The 18,924-nt window shown below is 38.2% G+C and overlaps 1 protein-coding gene and 1 long non-coding RNA gene across 3 annotated transcripts in view; one reads left to right on the top strand and one right to left on the bottom strand.

Annotated features, from left to right (window-relative positions):
- Positions 1-4,407, bottom strand: part of BLNK (B cell linker) — a 93,101-nt gene extending 88,694 nt beyond the window's left edge. For both annotated transcript variants that reach the window (XM_052676606.1, XM_052676607.1), the window contains exon 1: positions 4,268-4,407. In XM_052676606.1, coding sequence (XP_052532566.1) covers positions 4,268-4,342 — 75 coding nt within the window. In that variant the 5' untranslated portion in view covers positions 4,343-4,407. The remainder of the gene's footprint in view (positions 1-4,267) is intronic.
- The window catches only part of LOC128077449 (uncharacterized), a 49,493-nt gene extending 33,554 nt beyond the window's left edge, over positions 1-15,939 (top strand). The window contains exons 2-3 of the long non-coding RNA XR_008205017.1: positions 13,235-13,309; positions 15,837-15,939. This is a non-coding gene — a long non-coding RNA (uncharacterized LOC128077449). The remainder of the gene's footprint in view (positions 1-13,234; positions 13,310-15,836) is intronic.
- Positions 15,940-18,924: the final 2,985 nt, after the last annotated feature.

Genomic DNA, 18,924 nt, shown 5'->3' with positions numbered 1-18,924 from the left:
TGGCCCTGCATGTGGCAGAGGGGTTGGAAATTCATGATCCTTGAGGTCCCTTCCAAACCTGACCATTCTATTCTCTCTGTCTTTGCAAAGAAGGGATAAGGATTGATGAAATAATGAATGTACAAGAGGAGACGAAATTAAGGAGCAGAAAATGTAACAAATAGAACAAAGAGCCCAACAAAAATAAACAGTAGAGATTTAATTGCTGTAGAATGAGAAAAGGCCAAAATTAGACAAAGGTGGAAAAGATTGGTTATGATTTAGCCCAGAAGTAATTGTAGTCTCAGGAAATGGTTATACCCTGACTGCTGGAAACTGAGGCTGTTCAAGAAAGGGAGCTCTCCTGTTACATGCCTGTAAACCAACTGTGTATGCACCAGGAGAAGGAGACTGGGCAGGATGTGTCTTGCAGTTCCCATGACAGATGAGCACTGCCAGGAAAAAATTTAGGCTCAGAAACAGGATCTTTCTTCTGTAACGTGGTCATTTTTTCTTCCCCTACCCCCCAAGGAAAACTGATGTTGTTTATAATACAGATGAAACAGGGATAGTAGTATTTCTTTATGACAGTACCTAAATAGTAATTTGGGAAAAATAAATAAATTGGACAGATTGATTATACTTTACTGAAATGCCTTAAAATTCTCACTTGTTGCTATATTGTGTTTTAAGTTGGTTTTGCAAAGAAATGGCAGGTGTATGTGGAAAGTGGGTAAAATTTTTTTTTTTTTTGTTAAGGAAGTGCCATTCTTGAAATGAGTTTGTGTTTGCAATGCTTAGTCAAAGAATTCAGTCTGTATTTTAGTTCCATTAATGATGAATTTCAAGACAAATTCTATAAATTCTTTAATTAGTTCTGATTTTTTTAATAGAGAGATTAAGGTTGGAAAGGACCACTAAGATCAGATAGTTTAACCACCAATCCATCACCACCAAGCCCACTAGCCATGTCCCTCTGTACCATATCTCCACAGTTCTTGAACATCTCCAGAGACAGTGATTCCACTATCTCTCTGAGCAGCCTGTGCCAATGCATTGCCACTCTGAGAAAGTGTTTTTTCTAATATCCAACCTGATTTGAACAACTGAGCTCCAGAAAGCTGTTAAATATCTGATCATGATGATCAAAAGGAAGACAGGTGTTGGCTACCCTGCAATTTTTTGGAGAAGCTCAAAGACAATATCCAGGTTTTTGGAGGATTGGGCCTGTAATGTTTTAAACACTTGTTTGTTGTAATTGGGTAAACATGGTATTTAAACTGAAAATCTGTTCATCATGGATTATAAATCATGGGGAAAAACTGTCATAATTGTCACATATGTAGTAGTTCTTGGTGACTGTTTCCTATATTATAATTAAATTTCGTGGCAGTAATGGCCAACTCAGACACTAACAGAGAACATTAATGAGAATAAGTTATACTCATAGAAATACTCATGTCAATTTTCTAAAGTAATTCATCAGTACAGAGGAGAACGATTAGGCCACATAGCAAATGGTCACCAAATAGATACAGTCTGTGCATAACATCGAATATCTGTGTAGTTGCAGTTACAGAGTAGATGCAAGACGATCACCATACCCATCACCATAAACTCTGCATTTTCATCAGTGATGAACCTGAGTGACACATTCATAAAAATTTACACAAAAAAGGAGGTCCACTATTGCTATGCACTGCTGAAATGCACAGCCCACAGCCTCACTGTTCTCACATCCACTGTTTGGTCTCCATAAACGTTCATAATGGTCAATGAGTGTCAATGGGTGATATTTTTTTCTACATGGAGGAATTTGCTCTTCCATGTCTGATGCCATTTTGTCAGACAGCCGCTCTGCTGCCATCTGTCCTACAGCAATAAAATGTTAATATTGGAAGGAAAGGTCAAAATGTGCTGCTATACCACCAACACCTGCTAGCATCTGTTATGGATGAACCAAATGAAATAGGAGGCATTAATTTTGGAGCAGCCCTCATAGAATCCATTGGTTTAGGACACCTAATTAAAGCTAGGCAGGATGTAAGGTATATATGTATGTATTCAATAACTTGGAATTTTTAGCTTCTGAGCAGAGCTCCCACTGTTGCAGTTCAGCTCTCACCACTGCTGCAAATTAGAGCCTGAAATTTCAACTCAAACACTCAGGAAATGTGTTTTATTCCCTTCACAAGTGACTTGCATGGATTCAGGTAAAAATACTGTGCTGGAGTCCTGGCAGAATCTGATATTTCAAGGTAACTTCACGTTACCATGACTTTGTTCCCTCTTTTTCAGCAAGCCCTGGCCTTGCACGCTTTACATATGAATTACAGCCCAGGGCCCTGGCCTTGCACGCTTTACATATGAATTACAGCCCAGGGTAGTGCACAAAACATACAGGTTTTTCTGCACTGAAAGAAGCAGATTTTTTCCTCAATGGAAAAGATAGCACACATAGAAGCAGTTGCAGGTTATCAAGAATATATAAAATGGAGCAAGCTCAGGTTGTAGAGGTAATTCCATTTATGGTATTTTTCAGTTCTGAATGTTTGGTCCTGCAATCTGAGCAGCAAGATTTTAGGGCTCATATGCACGTATAGCTGGTCTCTGGGGAAGTCTTTGGCAGCCCTGTGGCACTGGCTGTGGGGGCAGTGGTACTGCTTCTCTTCGGGACAGGTACTGGAGGCTCCTAGCTCCTAGCACTGGTCCTTGCTACCCAGAACAGCCAAGAACCTGCTGTTGGCTATGCTGCAGTGATAGGATCACTTGTCTGCCTTAATTTGTGATGTGAATATAAGCATTAATAGCTTTTTACAAGGGTAGAAGAGAGAGGTTTTAAGTCTTCCACCTAGCAAGTCAGCAGTTACGCTGTGCATGCTGATATTTCCTTGTAAGGCTCTGAGCTATAAAACAATTGTTATTAATTTTCTGTCTTGGTAATTAGAATCACTGTATCATCTATTAATTAGTCTGATTTCCTTTAAGCTACAAAGCCTTGAGCTAATTCTCCAACTAACTGTTTGCAGTAATAAGCTCAAGAGTTTAGTTGTCACACTATCGTATGGTATGAATTAATTCCTCCTAACAAGTCAGCTTTCTCAGACTGCGACCCACTTGTGGTCTGTCAGCATCAGGCAACTTTTTATTTTTTAAGGTTTTAAATGCATAAAAGTATGTATTTATGCCCAAGGCAAAAATGGAAAGGTAAATAAATACATGAATGTTTTAAACTTTGGCCAATTTTCTGTTGTGGTTACAAGTGGAACCAAGTATAGAAACCTGATAACACACAGTTTTCCCCTCAAAAGATGTTAAGATGTTGCATGCTCCTTCAATTGAGAAGGATGAGAGCCTAGTAATATTACATCCTAACTGAATGAAGCAAGCATTTCAAAGATTGGTACTTTTGCAGTTAGAAGTAGGATAAACTCCAGCTATATAGAGAAATTTTCTTCAATAAAAAAAAAAAAAAGAGATTATATTTATATTTATCAAAATGCAGTGAGTGGACTGATTGTACAATTATATGTAGAAATCTAAAAGCTGAGTCATAGTATTAAATAGAAAGAGACAATCTTGAAATACTTAGTGCAACTCAGGTTGTTTTGCATACACTGGAACGGATACTGTATAGGTAGAAAAGTTCCAAGCAGACAAAGGAAAGACTGAAGAAAAAGGCCAAACTACCTTAAGGAAACATCTAGCAGCCACAGTGGGTATGTATGCACTGAGAAGAAAAGTCAAAGAGTTGGATTCTTACTCATAGGCTGCAAATTTTAAAGCAAAATTGAAATCTAAGACCTATGCTCATATTCGCTAAAATGGATATTTATTCTCATATATATATATTATATATATTATATATATTATATATATATAATATAGAATATATATATATATAATCTAAAATGGGAATGATGGGAAAATTTGAGAGACATTGCTTTATAGGTTGGGCAATACAATTGCAAATTTATATATATAATATATATAATATATATGTATAATCGAGGGCATGAAATACCTCTTGTACCCTGAGAGATATTGCTGTGATCAAGCATATTATTATGACTGGCCATGTAGGAGATCGTAATTAGCAACTTCTGCCACAAATTTGGTTTCTATTAAGAAAAGGAGAACACCAAGAAAATCGCAGTATGTTCTCATGGGCGGCAATTGCTGACAAGTTTACTTTTATGGTAAGACGTCTGTACACAGTATCTGTTAAGACTTTCTGCTAGCTGAATATAGACTGAACTGTCTAAAGTGTTACATTGACATTCTGTACCTGTCTTAGGAGGTCTGCGACTTGAAAAGCTGTCCAGCTCTCACATTCCTCTTGAGATGGCAGTTTTGTGGCCATGTTGCTATCCAGAGAGGGAGACTTGATCTGTGTGAATAACACTGAGTTGCTTCACTGGTCTTTGAGCTGCTGTAGAAATCCTAAGAGGAAGTCCTTTCTGTATTTTTTTTTTTCCTGTTTGCTCGCTTAAAGTGAACGCCTTTAAAGAGCAGTTTAGGAAGTATCAACTTCCTAAAAAAAAAGAGTGACTGTTCAGTATAAGAAAGCTTTGTTGCATAATATCAGCATATGCAAATATCAGTTATTACTGAAATTGGGTAAGCAAATTCTGCTGAGATTCAGCATGTAAAATACTTCTGAGTCATCTGCATGTTTGTAGATCTAAATATGGAAACGGTTTTTCCTATCTGTTGCAGAAAGTATTAATGATAGCTATGCCTTGCCTACCTTGGACTCCTTAGTACAATAGCCTGAATGTGCCTTCAGATTGCATTTGGCTTACTTGTGTATTTTGACATATTGTGCTGCATTGTTTACATGGGAAAAAATAGATCTTAGTTACTCAAAGTTTACATCCATACTGCTACATTATGTAATTTGATTCTTTGTCTCAAGCCTGGGCACCATAAATTTGTATCAATATGCAATAGTGGTCTGAAACTGTCCCAGCCCAGCCACCTACAGGAGCTGAATTCCTGCCCAACTGGCAACAATCCTCTGCCTCCTTACCTCTGACACCAGCTGCGCTTCCAGTTGCAGAGCAGCAGCACAAGCAGCTCTCAAAGAGGAGGGGCAGGGTTCATAATCTAAAATGGGAACGATGGGAAAATTTGAGAGACATTGCTTTATAGGTTGGGCAATACAATTGCAAAGATGCAGCTGCTGAAACAAACTCAGATGATTTTTCTCAGCAGATATGAGTCACCTCAAGAGGAGAAATAACAAAGTTTTCATAAAAGACTGGAGACCAAGGAATATTATTTTCTTCTTTCCAGTTATTATTACTGTTTTATTTCCCTCTGCAAAATGGATTTTGGGCACGTGTTCAAAGGTTAAAATGGATTTCAGTGGGTCATTAGTTACCACTGAATGCTCTAAACACTTTTCTGTCTTGTTTCTTTGCAGAACATTGAATTTGGCAAAAATTCAGCAGCTGGAATTTCAGAAATGCAGAATTAAGATAGATCACCATTGCATCTTAAACTTTGCTTCCAGAGAATAGAAAATATAAGTGCCTAAGTATGCACACTGTAAGAAAACACACATTGGTAACGGGGGATGCTGAGAAGGCGGAGATACCTAATGCCTTCTTTGCTTCTGTTTTCAGTGAAAAAGCTCCCCCTCAGGAATCTGAGACCCTGGAGGTTAGTGAGAGGATCTGGGGAATGGAAGACCTCCCTTCTGTCAGGGAAGAGGTGGTCCAGGAGCGCCTAGGCAACACCAATGTTCACAAATCCATGGGACCCGATGGGATTCATCCACGGGTGCTGAGGGAGCTGACAGAGGTGATTGCTGAACCGCTTTCTGTCATCTTTGAGAAGTCCTGGAGGACGGGGGAGGTGCCTGAAGACTGGAAGATAGCCAACGTCACCCCGGTCTTCAAAAAAGGCAAGAAGGAAGACCCAGGCAATTATAGGCCAGCCTCACCTCTGTCCCTGGAAAGGTGATGGAACAGCTTGTATTGGATGTCATCTCCAGACAACTGGAAGAAGAGGAGGTTATCAGGAGTAGTCAGCACGGGTTCACAAGGGGGAGGTTGTGTTTGACCAACCTGGTAGCCTTCTATGATGTTGTCTCTGGCTGGGTGGATAGGGGGAGAGCAGTGGATGTAGTCTACCTTGATTTCAGCAAGGCATTTGATACTGTCCCCCACGACATCCTTATAACAAAGCTGAGGAAGTGTGGGATAGATGAGTGGACAGTGAGGTGGGTTGAGAACTGCCTGACTGACAGAGCACACAGGGTCGTTGTTGGTGGTGCAGAGTCCGGTTGGAGACCTGTAACCAGCGGTGTTCCTCAGGGGTCTGTGCTGGGTCCGGTCTTGTTCAACATCTTCATCAATGACCTTGATGAGGGGATAATGGCCACCCTCAGCAAGTTTGCTGATGATACGAAGTTGGGAGGATTGGCTGACACGCCTGAAGGCTGTGTTGCCATTAGCAAGACCTGGATAGGCTGGAGAGCTGGGCAGAAAAAAACCGGATGAGGTTTAACAAAAGCAATTGTAGAGTCTTGCATCTGGGGAGGAATAATTCCATGCACCAGTACAGGTTGGGGGATGACCTGCTGGAGGGGAGCTCTGCGGAAAGGGACCTGGGTGTCCTGGCGGATGACAGGTTGGCCACGAGCCAGCAGTGTGCCCTTGTGGCCAAAAAGGCCAATGGCTTACTGGGGTGCATTAAAAAGAGCGTGTCCAGCAGGTTGAAGGAGGTGATCCTCCCCCTCTACTCTGCCCTGGTAAGACCTCATCTAGAGTACTGTGTCCAGTTCTGGGCACCCCAGTACAAAAAAGACAAGGATCTCTTGGAAAGAGTCCAGTGGAGGGCCACGAAGATGGTGAAGGGCCTGGAGCATCTCTCCTATGAGGAAAGGCTGAGTGATCTGGGTCTGTTCAGCCTTGAGAAAAGAAGACTGAGAGGGGACCTGATCCAGGTCTATAAGTATCTAGGGTGTGGGGGGCAGAATGGCGAGGCCAGACTGTTTTCAGTGGTGAGTGGAGACAGGACAAGGGGAAACGGCTGGAAATTGCAGCAGAGGAAGTTCCTCACGAATGTGCTCAAGAACTTCTTTACAGTGAGGTGACGGAGCACTGGAACAGGCTGCCCAGGGAGGTGGTGGAGTCTCCTTCTCTGGAGATGTTCAAGACCTGCCTGGATGCCTACCTGTGCGACCTGCTGTAGGGAACCTGCTTTGGCAGGGGGGTTGGACTCGATCTCTGGAGGTCTCTTCCAACCCCTACAATTCTGTGATTCTGTGAAAAGTTAAATTGAATTTTACAGTGTTTTGCTTGTGAGTTGTTCCAAGGTGGTGACATTGCCCTGGCGGATGGGAGATAGTGATGCTTTCTTCCACTGTGTGCAGGCCCAGGAGAAAGAGAAAATCTCCCCTTCAGAGATTTTGTCTGCTGAATTTCAGTGCAGGGGTGACTGTGTCAGTAGAAGGACCTTCATGTTCAGTGGAGGGGAGGGGGGAGGGGGGGCAGCTGGGTGGGAGTCTTGTGAATTAAAAGTTTAATTATTGTTTGGAAGAAACTACAAAATAAGATGGTATCAGGTACAAAACATGAATAAAGTGAAGTGCAGCAATGCTGTTATTTCCACATTACAGTTTGGTTACTGAGCAAGTGTATGCAGAGAATATATTAGAGGCAGGCTAAACATGGATTTTGAGAGTAAAGAGGATGTTGAAATTCAATTCATGCTGCTAACAGTACCTGCTCTTATCTTTATTATGGCCCAGTGTGCCAGTAGCATTTTCAGAAGTCTTGGCATGTGAGTAGATGTTAATTACCTCCTGTGATCATCCAATGCTGTGTTCATATGGTATATCCCAGTCTGCAGTGTGAGCTGAAGCCCTGTCCTGTCAGCTCACACACCCCACATCCAGCTCTTCTCTCATCCTGCTTTTTGCTTATTGCTCTGATCCCTGAAACAGTGACATTTGGCTAATTCTCCTGCCATTGCTTTTACTGATACTGCCAGGACTACATATTCTGTGCTGTTGGGATAGTACTTGCCTGAGGCCAGTATTTCTGCAGTTCTCCTCTGCCTGGGTGAGAGGGACATCTATTTGGGAGAATCATATACAGCTTTGGGGTCCCATAGGAGCTGTAGCAGAACTGGATGGAACACTAAGACTACAGTCTGTCAGAAATATTTTGCCATTTGTGTTTCAGTTGAATTAAAAACAATGTCAACAATACAAACTTAAAAGAAGCAGGAATAAGGAGATGCTCATCTGAGAATCTGTAGCTAATCTCTGATGATGACACTTAGCATTAGTTTGATCAGTAGTTTTCTTTCCTCAAGTGTATACAATGGAGATGGAGAATGTTATCACTTGCTTCCACTTACTTTCCATTAGCTCCAAGGGGATTATTTCAAGAATTTGGAGGACTCTATATCTTTTTACTCATTTTCTTTAGTGCTCTCATGTTACCTTATGCAGCAAACTAATTTTCATAGCCATCTAAGTAAATATATGCATATGAACACATACTGTCTGTGAAGGCTGTGATGGGGATATCTTAGTTTTCAGATTTCACCAGCTAAAGGATGGCCATGGTGTTTCTTTCAAAATTGCCAGATCCCTACACACAACTTCCAAGCAAACTGTAGAAACTTGATTGAGAACCAAGACCAACCATGGGCAGAGCAAACTTACTCAATGCTGAGTACTCCTTTGATATGGCATGGACACTAGCTGACATAAAAAAGAGTTTAGTTATGTGTGCAGAGCATAGTCTGCTTGTATCTAATTGGAGACACTAACACTTTCTGTCAATACTTTGATTTTTCTACATTAAGAAATTTTATCTTTTTCTGGAGCCCACAGTGAAAATGACATCTGATTCAGATCTTTATCTTGCTATCCCTTGGGAAGCATAACATTTTAGAGGAATCTTAGTTAATGAACACATTTTAGACACCACATAATTTGACCATTCAACAGGAAATTATTCTCATATATAACTCCTACAAAAAGGAAGAATTCAAACAATGTTACATTATACATTTTTTTGTAAGCTGAAAGCTTTCTTTTTCCTTTCGTATGGAATGTGCTAGCCACAGAAGAGGCATGTTTTTTTTATAGGCTACAGCTCCTTGGAGTTGCATAAAATGAGTTCTCAATTTGCAATTTTATAGAAATTGTTAATAAGCAGTATAGAAACTGTTTCTTAGATCATATCACCAGCGCTTCTTGCTAAATACAGTTATGTATTTTCAAGAACATAAACATTAAACATATTAAATTTAGTTTAGAACTTTCAAAGTGAATATCTGCTTTGGAAATAGCTTGTAGCTTCTGCAAGCAACTTATTTTACTGGAAAACTACTCTCAGAAATATATACTTGAGAAAAGTCAGCTCAGTGGCATAGTAATTCATGTAAAATAGAAAGCATTATAACTGATATATTTTATACACATTTTATACAAGAATAATGAAAAGAATATGACTTACAATACACTCTGCATTTTTCTTCTGTCAGGAACACATGTTGGAGTTGATTCCAAATAAGTTGAAGAAGCAGTTTCTCATGCCTGATCTTCTCCCTTAAATGCTCCCATATGTTTTTTGCTGTTATTAATGTGATGGACAGGCTTGGTATTTGTGGTGGGTGGGAGGAATATATTCGTAAAATAAAAAAGTATCATAGACTGAGCAAGTTCACAGCTGGAATATAAAGGTTTACTGACAGCTATCTGCCTAGAAGTTTGATAAAATGTTGCTAATCAGTTTTGGCTGATAAAATAACAGAATCAACAGAAATCACAAGGTCTGGAAGAGACCTTAGGAGATCCATGCAGGGCTTCAGCTGAGAGGCAGAATCAAGTGTTATAATTAGGGCTTATTGACTCAGTCTTAGAAATCAGTTGGATAATCTCCTTTTTTCTAGTTGTGAGGTCATAAGGCAGGACCAGATTCATCACATTTCTAGGTGGCAGAGAAGGAAGAAGTATTTATATTCTGTGCTAGACTAGAAACTTTAAGAAAAAAGCCCATCAGTAGGAATACTTTCTGTCCAAGAATCAGATGGGTCTGAACTTGGACCTCCTCTCTTTCTTGAGGAAACAAGCCCAATTTCTTCAACATTTCTTCCTAAGTAGTATTTAGTTTATAAACTTGTTTAGCCTTTTGATTCTCAGCATTTTTTCAGTTTGGCTCCATCTCAATTGAAAATTAGGGTGGATTTACTGCTCCCAGTATACTGTTCTTAATCATGTTGTAACTGCTTCTGTCTCAGCATAGTTTAGAAGTGTCCTCATTACTAAAACATCCATGTAATTGACAAAATACTAAATACAGTTTAAAGATGGAACAAATTCCTGTGGGATCCTGCTTGAAATACCATGTTTAGAAGAGGTTTCCAGATACAGTGGTGCAGCCTATCTTGAAGCTTGATGACATCCAAGAAAACCATATCCCCCAGACTTTCCTAAGACCGATTAACGCCACTGCAATATCAAAAGGAGGCTGTGGTTGTATAATGATTTGAAACCTGCTACCTTTAAAATACTTCTGCTGTATGCTGTTTGCTACAAAAACACCTTCTAAATTTATTTTATTATTTTTAAAATTTCACTTCCTTTTCACCCTGTTTCTAGTATGTATTCCCTGTCATTTCATCTGAATAATAATTATTGCCAAATGCTTATTTTTCTTTTGTTTGCTTCCTTTGTAGCTCATGGTGAATATACAACATAAAATCATTGTCTTAAGGACAGTTGTACTTTGTATTATTGCTTGTACTTCTAAAACCATGATTGTTGGTTTGACCCTCTCTTTGAATTTAGCAACAGATTCAGCCGTTATTCTAGACAGATTGCACCTATTTCTGTAACTATTTATTTGTAACCAGAATATTACACCTAGGTTTTTTGTTTGTTTGTTTGTTTTTAATCTTTTTGGAAATTCATGTTTTTAACTAGCTCAATAAAAAAACAAAAACAAAAACAAAAACAACCTGCTACAAAAGTGACATTGTTCACTAGAAATTCCCTTTGATTTTTTCTGAAGGCTGCTAATGATGCCATAGTGTTTGGTTGTGAAACTCTTCCCAAGTATGCAGTGTTCTCAGCTGTTCAACTGAGACACTTCTTATAATTGCATTTGTTTGAACACATTGGCAGATTCATGTCTACTCCTCTAGCATCATACTTTGGCCTGTACTGTTTGCCTTTACATTTCATAGCATTTCATTGTAGAACATGTCCTACTTGGAAATTTCTCTGTGTGCTGACTATTCTGATAAAATACAGGAAATTAAGTACAAACATATTTCCATCAGGCAACATTTGAATACATTAAAATCTAGTGAGTAACTTTCAAAACAGAAATAAAATATTATTTTAGTGTCGTCTTATTATTTAAATAATATTCCTAGGCAGCATAGATTTGAAAAGCTGCAGCTGATGCTTACTTTAATTTTTTTTTTTTTAATGAATTTTGTTAGTATACAGAATTCTTAAACACTATTGATTTATTTGAGGTTTGTACCTTGATATGTATAGAAGATCTTTCACCATGCGCATGACATTTAATAGCACATAGATGGAAAAAAATGTTAATATTTAAACTCTCAGTGAGCATACTAATGCATTATTGCATGGTCTTTTACAGTGGAAGATCTCAACAAAAGGTTGATCCTGTATGCACTGGAGACCTGCCATGAAGTTAGTATAATAGTCAGTGTTTTTATTTTATGCTGTATCTGCTTCCCAGGTGCAGGCACTTGCACACACTTGGATTTTACACCTTCTATGTGTGATAGTCTTTGGAACAGCTTTTGGTATTTTCTTACACCCAGGCAACAAACAGCAGTTACAGTGATTTCTGCAGTGAATTAGTATTGAGGTCACTGAGCTGTTAGAAGCAGAAAACTGAAAAATTTCATGGACAACAGACTCTGGAGTCGTAAATGTCAATTACACTGTAGTAAGAAGAAATTTAAGTTACATCATGGAAAATAGAATTGCTTCTGTTGTGAATGGGATCTTCCATTCAGCATACAACTTCAGAGAGGAAGGATTGCATTCCTTCCATGCTGGGGATCTTTGTTGGAAGCATTAATGCAATACTGAAGCTCTAAAATGTAGCACTGTAAGAGTATCACCATAGAGCACTATATACATTGTGTATAGTATATATATTGTATATACTGTATAGCATTGTGCTACAATGTAATATTATGATATAGTATTTCTGTGCTAACAACATGCAGATTTCATTAAAAAATAAATGTACCGTATGTGCTTCACTGAATTCATTCAAGTCATGACTTTATTTCTCCTTTGTACCTGGAACAATTGAGACAGAACTAGGCAGAAAAAAATAACTGGATTTGGGAATGGAACACTACAGAACCTTTCTGCAGGACAGCAGAATGTCTGAAGGAAACTGAAGTCAATTGTATGAAAGAGGGAAGATCTTGAAACAGAAACTGTGATACAGAGTTATTTGGGCAAGATGTTTATTGCTTGCTGTAACGGAGTGTTTGAAAGGAAGGAAACAGAAAATTGTGGTTTTGTGGAGATGAGTTTTCTGGGAAGCATGAAAAAGAAAAAGAAAAAGAAATTGAGAGGAGTTGTGTGTCAGCTGGCCAGCACCTAGATGCTGTTTGGACTGAAGCTGGGCAGAACTCCTCCCTACTTCCAGTCAACAGAGTCCTGAGAATTAAATAGGAAAAATGATCTTTTGAGATTAAGTAAAGACAGAAAAAGAAGACTTCAAAAGGTGAAGGGATTTTCACAAGATGGATAGACAAAGTGAAGGGAATGGACAAAGGCAAGGTGTGAACAAATGGTATTCTGCAAATGATTAATAAAATGCGACTGGAGGTGATGGGAAGACAAGCTGTTACAAGTTAAGAATTTTTCTCAAGTTTCCTAGATTCATAAATAGAGTGTCACATCTTGTGTCCTTAACCTCTTTACACAGATAGAAGTTGTAAGTGTGGAGATTATTGGGCAGTCAAGAGACTTTGGGCAGAGAGAGGATATGATAAAATTTCAATAAATTGGGATATATATATATGTTTAATTAAGATATATATGTATATGTAAAAGTATATATTATAAGAATGATTTTAGATGATGTCAGTGTATTTAAAATATTACTGTTTCACCAGTCTTAATGAAAAGATGAGCTAATATTCAGGTGGATTCAGACTAGTATCTCAATTATGATTATTAGCTAGTATTTCTTTTGTTTTTTATTCCCTCTGCATATAGGATTGCACTGCTGAGCTTTACAAGACATTAAACTGCATACCAGCGGGAATAGACGCTTTCTGTTTTCCTTAAGTGGTGAGTGGCTTAATTCTCTATGATCTAAAACATACAAAGAGAGGAGAAATGTATATATGTTTTGCCCACTAGTGCAATTTTTTATATAGTAATTTTACGTTTTTGAAAGTACCTCAAAAACAGCCCTACCTCAGAAATCTGTGCCTATTTTCAAAGTAGATTGGATGCATGATGTGAATGGGATTTTGATAATGTTACCTACATTCCTGATAAATTGATGTTTGACTATTTCGATTCAGTGAAAAGTCAGTGGGAGTTGCTTATGCATAACCTTCATGAGCTCATTCCTTTGTTATTAAAAAGAAATGAAATGAGAACTTAAACATTAATTTTTTTTCCCCTACAATAAATGTCAGGTTGATTAAAACTTCAACACTGACCTTCAGAGCAGTGAGGTTTGACAATAACGTGATTATCTTCTGAGGTCAGAAGTTACAAATCAGATGAAACTAACGCATTTAATCCTCAACAGTTTGTGCATTCTGCACAACAACGCATACCTCATTTGCCATGTCTTTTCCACTGTACTGTGCATCATCTATTATTTCCGTCCGTGATTCTGTACCTCTCCATTATTGGCAGACTACAGTAAACAATTGAATTCTCTGGCAATTCTCACCTTTTATTAGCTATGCTTCAGTTCATTACCAAAACACTTAATGTGCTTATAGGTGTGTCTGGCATAAATGAAAGAACAGCTGTTGGGACATATTTCAGCCTGTTCCATACCTGTTCCAGCAACATGAAATGGAATGGCCCATCATTTATCAGTGATGACAGATCATTTGATGTTTTTGTAAAATGGTCACTCTTAACTGTAGCTTATCTCTATTCTTATCTGTTGACAGGGATGCCTGACCTTAGTTTAGTTCGATTTAGAGGCATAGGAGTAATTTTATCATGTACAGTGAGCACTGAATGCAAGTACTGGTGCTCCTTATCACAGCAGTGAGTTGATACCATCAGTGTTACTTAAACTGTGAGCTTTTGTATTTCTTTCAACAATTTGCAAGGGGCTTACATCAGTTTCCAGAGGCACGTTTTTGTTTCTATTTTTAAAGAAAGCTCAATAACATGTTAGAGATAACGACCAAATAGTTTCTGAGATTTTGTATAGCAAGAAAAAAATTAAAAAATCACTTTTTTTCCGCAGAGCAAATCTTGCAATGCAGGCTCAAGCAATGCTTAAATTGAAATTCTGGGAAACTGAAGTGCTGAAAACTGTTTTGCATAGAAAAGGAGTCAGTGGAGATTCCATTCTGGATTGACCAAGCTCAGGAAGCTCAAGACGTTGCAAATAATGTTTTCTATTTTCACCACAGATGTATTATGATCAGCTCTTTCCTCTCATTGCTTCTTTCACGGTGTGCAAAAGCCTGAGACAGCATTCTGCAAGAGCAGAACTGAGGAAGAGCTAGGCCAGAAGGGATGCAGTATTTTCTAAGGGAGTTTCTCTCAGATTAATCACTTTCAGGTTCCCTATCTGTTTTCCAGAAAGTGCACATAGGTTCTTGTCAAGAGCCTTTTTCAAATGAAAGTAGGACGAAGTGCACCATTCCTGTTCAGGTAACAACAAACTTCTCCAGTTAACACCTGCTATTAACTCCAAGTCTAGAATCTTCTTAATATCTGTGCAACTGTGCATAAATTAATTTGAGAGTACTCATCCTGAAATAGTAGACAGTTCAAATGTAATATTAAAAAGAGCAAAGTGGAAAGGTACCATTTGATATAAAATTTCTCAGCGTTATTAGGTAGTTTCATAGCAGTAGAAGAATTTAAAGGTGAAGAGCGTATTTCGTGGATGTTCAGAACATTATAGCAGGACAAAACTTGGCAGGAATAAGCCTCCCTAATTCAGAAAATTGCCAGATTTTTTAAGACCCATTCATAAAATATACACCTAATAAAATGATTTGTTTTGCAGGACTGTCTTTGTTTGAAAACTTGGAAAGCAAAATCAAGTCAACTACATGAATTGAGTTTACCCTCTAAAGCACTGTTAGATTCTTCTGCATCCTTAAATGAACATGTAGACAACAGTTTTTTAGATTCTCTCTTAAGCTCCCAAAGGGGATTAAAAATGTATTAGAAAAAAATTTGCGTTAGTAATTATTTATCAAATGACCTGTGGGAATATTGCTATTGAGGCTTAAATTTTGTGAAGGGATCTTAGGAAGTTTTTGCCTAATTCCCCAGTGGATAGTATCTATGTGATTGTTTGCACACTTGGAGTGTTCTGATATACGTTCTAAATATATATATTTGTATATTCTACATGCTCTCTCAGAAAACATACTGCAGGCAATTATTAATCTGATTGTTTTGTTTAGAGATCTAAATTGCAAATCCACCCATGGACAAACCCCCTTCTTCTTATAAACTGAATAAACAAAGATAGAAGCCTTATCAGAAAGGATGCCTTTAACAAACTGTTTTATCAAAATAACCCCAAAACTACCCAGTTAAACATCAGGTAGCAGAAATTAAATGAATTGAAATTTATGTGCTTTGCTTAACATTACAGGGTCTTCTGCGCGGAGTCAGTGATTGCCTTTCTTTGAAGTTGCCAGCTGAATTCTGAAGACATTGCAAGAGAGCAGTGTGTTTTGCTGGGCCAAGAGCACAAAGATACACATCATTGTTAATGAATGCTTTTCAGCACACTTTGAGATTAAGAGTTGGAGCAAACAGGGAGGGTAAATGGATTGATGGTAAATACAGATTTCACTTGTTGAATAACGTTTCAGATAAGGATATCCACATATACTTTTCCCTCCTTTTGAAACATGATGGGAATGTTGTACAACATGGAAAGTGTGTTCCCTGGACTAATTTTGAATGTGTATTTCAATACATTCCCTATTCTATGATGTAACACAAACTACACTAAGGAATAAGATATAGTTGGTTACAGCAGGTGAAATACCCTGTGTTTTAAGTCAGTGAGAAAGATAGGAACATAGGAAGATTTTCTGAATAGCGAAATCATTTTATGTTGGAAGGCTTTTAACCTAGTTCAGCTGTGATCATACTAAAGCTTTATTCTAAAAAAGTAGTACAGTGATGTTGAAAATCTATATGCTATGAAACTACTAGTCTTTAAAATAGAATGATTGATTTGAAGGGAGAGTACTGAACTCAGATTGATATTTTTCTTATCAGTGAAGATACTCTTTCAGGTAAAGGGTAAAGGTGGCTGTGGCTGCATGTATGTGTTAAACGGCTCTTCACACTTCTTTAGGAACATTTGTTGCATACCACTTCAAAGATATTTAACTCTGCTACATTTGTTTCTCGGAGAGCTAACAAATGCAATTTGAAATACTTTATGTCAGTAGCAAAGGTTCTATCAACATTGCAGATACGTAATTATAGTCCAAAATAAATCCCAAGAAGAGAATGTTGGTAAATCAACTCTGATTTAATGAGATTATTTATTATATTTATTTCTGAAGCTTAACAGTGGTGTTCAAAAAAAAAATTCAAGGCAAAACAATACATAATAATCTGCAATTGCAGACAGTTTGCAGGTGCAAATATCTGCAGTCACATGACTTGTTGGAACTGTTTCTAGAATGAGTTGTAATGGTATAGTCTAACTAAACTCTGATGATGAAAGTACAGTTAGAGATTAATCAAGAGAAATATAAAGCATTTCAATGCCATGCTATAACAGACCATGAAAGGGAGTACATAACAACTATGTTGATGTGTTACACATTAGGAATAGAAAGACTGAAAGCAGGAGCTAAATGTAGGTAAACCCTACAATTCTTATTGGCTATGACAATATATTTACTAAGAGAAGACTTCATATCTTTAAATGTAGAACAATCAAGTCACTCTGTGTATATATAAAATCAACCAGTAAATGTCCTACTGAACCAGAATAGATAGAGTTAACATAAACAGAATGGTGTTTACATAAACAGAATGTTTTTTGGTTGGTTGGTGTCTCGCTCCAATTTATAGGAGGGAGAGGAGGTTCTTTTATTATCTATATACCCGGCGTGAGATTAAGAAGCAACGGTTCAAATGTTGGTCCAACCAGTTTATTACAAATCTTAATCAGGGGAAATGGGGAAGGGGAGAACGGACACTATTATGAATTAGGGTAATGGGGGAAGGGAAGAAGGGCGATAGAAAAGATAGAAAAGAAGAAGCAAGGAGTCTTTATAGGAAGCAAGAGGGACATAGTCACCACCATGGGTCTAGCGTGGTTCGTAGTTCTGTCTTTGATCCTCAGCAGTGGTGGGTCGTCGGGCATTGTTGTTCTATTGACGACGAAGGACGACCACGACCATGGTGATGATGGCCCTTTTTCAATGCTTCAAAGTGGTTGAGTCAGCTATCTTTGGAGTGACAGCTCAAATCCAAAGTGGTCGAGTCAGCTCTCCTTTGAGTGGCAGCTCAAACCCAAGGTGGTTGAGTTAGTTCTCCTTGCGGTGGCAGCTTCTGGCTCTGGGATCTCAGCAGGAATCTCCCTTGTTCTTATCTTTCTGGCCTTGCCAGCAGATAAGAGGAAGCAGGGAGGCACCAACTTGCATCTTGCCTTCGCAAGATACAGCAGTATCATCCCCCAACCTTCCATACTTAGCTGGAGCGGTTTGGCCACAGGCCAAATCTTCCACCAGTGAACACTGCTGAGCACTCTCTTCCGCTCTTCTACAGAGCAAGGAGCTCTGGGGGAAGGGGCTTGCAAAATGTTCCCAAAGCGATATCGATTGTCACACAGTTAGCACCCATCAGTTGCCTCCTTGACAAGTCACTCAGAGTCTTATCACAAGAAAAACCTCAGGAAGCAAGCTTTGAGCCAAAAAAAAAAAAAAACAAACAAAAAAACAACCAAAGAAGGATTCTCACACTTGGAAAGATGTCTGAATATTTCTTCTTTATTTGGCTGGATGGTCAATTTATTAAGGGTGAATTTGGGGATGTCTACACAGAGAAATTTACAAATTCATTTTCTTTCCCATATCAAGACATGAAACATATGGTCTGTCTGTAACTTAACCACAGATAGTTGATGTGATTCTTTTATATTAATGTTGTTTACTAAAAGAGCTTTGTTACCACTGTAACTGAGATAGGAATCTAGGCCACAGTGCACATTCATGCAGAAGACATTTGCAGCTGTAGTGTAGTTGGCAGTTCATCTATTTGTTTTGAGATCTGTGGAGAAAAAAAAACAACTGTGCAGATGAAAAGCAAGATATAGGATTGAACTTTTTTTTTTTTTTTTTCCTGTAACTGACACTTCGTATCAAGAGGGCTTAATGTGACAGCTGACTGCCAGTTTATCCTAGGAAATTTTATGTGGAAGGAAACAGTAGAGGAACATGCTGGAATAATACCACACATTCTAAAAAAAATTTTACACTTCATGTTTTATTTGAAATTAACAAAATTTAATCAAGCAAGTCATAGTTGCTGAACTTAGATAGAATTCTTATATTCCCTAGATTGTAGGTGAAATTTTTGCACTGAAATAATGATCCCAATCATTCAATCATTCACTTTATAACTCTTCTGTTTTGGTTTATTGTTTAAACATTTGCTGGGTAAAATAGTGCTACATCTGACACTGAAGAGTGTCAGGTCCTTTTTTATTT

Source organism: Tympanuchus pallidicinctus, unplaced genomic scaffold, assembly GCF_026119805.1.
Source record: "Tympanuchus pallidicinctus isolate F22 unplaced genomic scaffold, pur_lepc_1.0 scaffold16, whole genome shotgun sequence".
NCBI lineage: Eukaryota > Metazoa > Chordata > Aves > Galliformes > Phasianidae > Tympanuchus > Tympanuchus pallidicinctus.
This window is presented reverse-complemented; position numbering and strand designations above follow the sequence as displayed.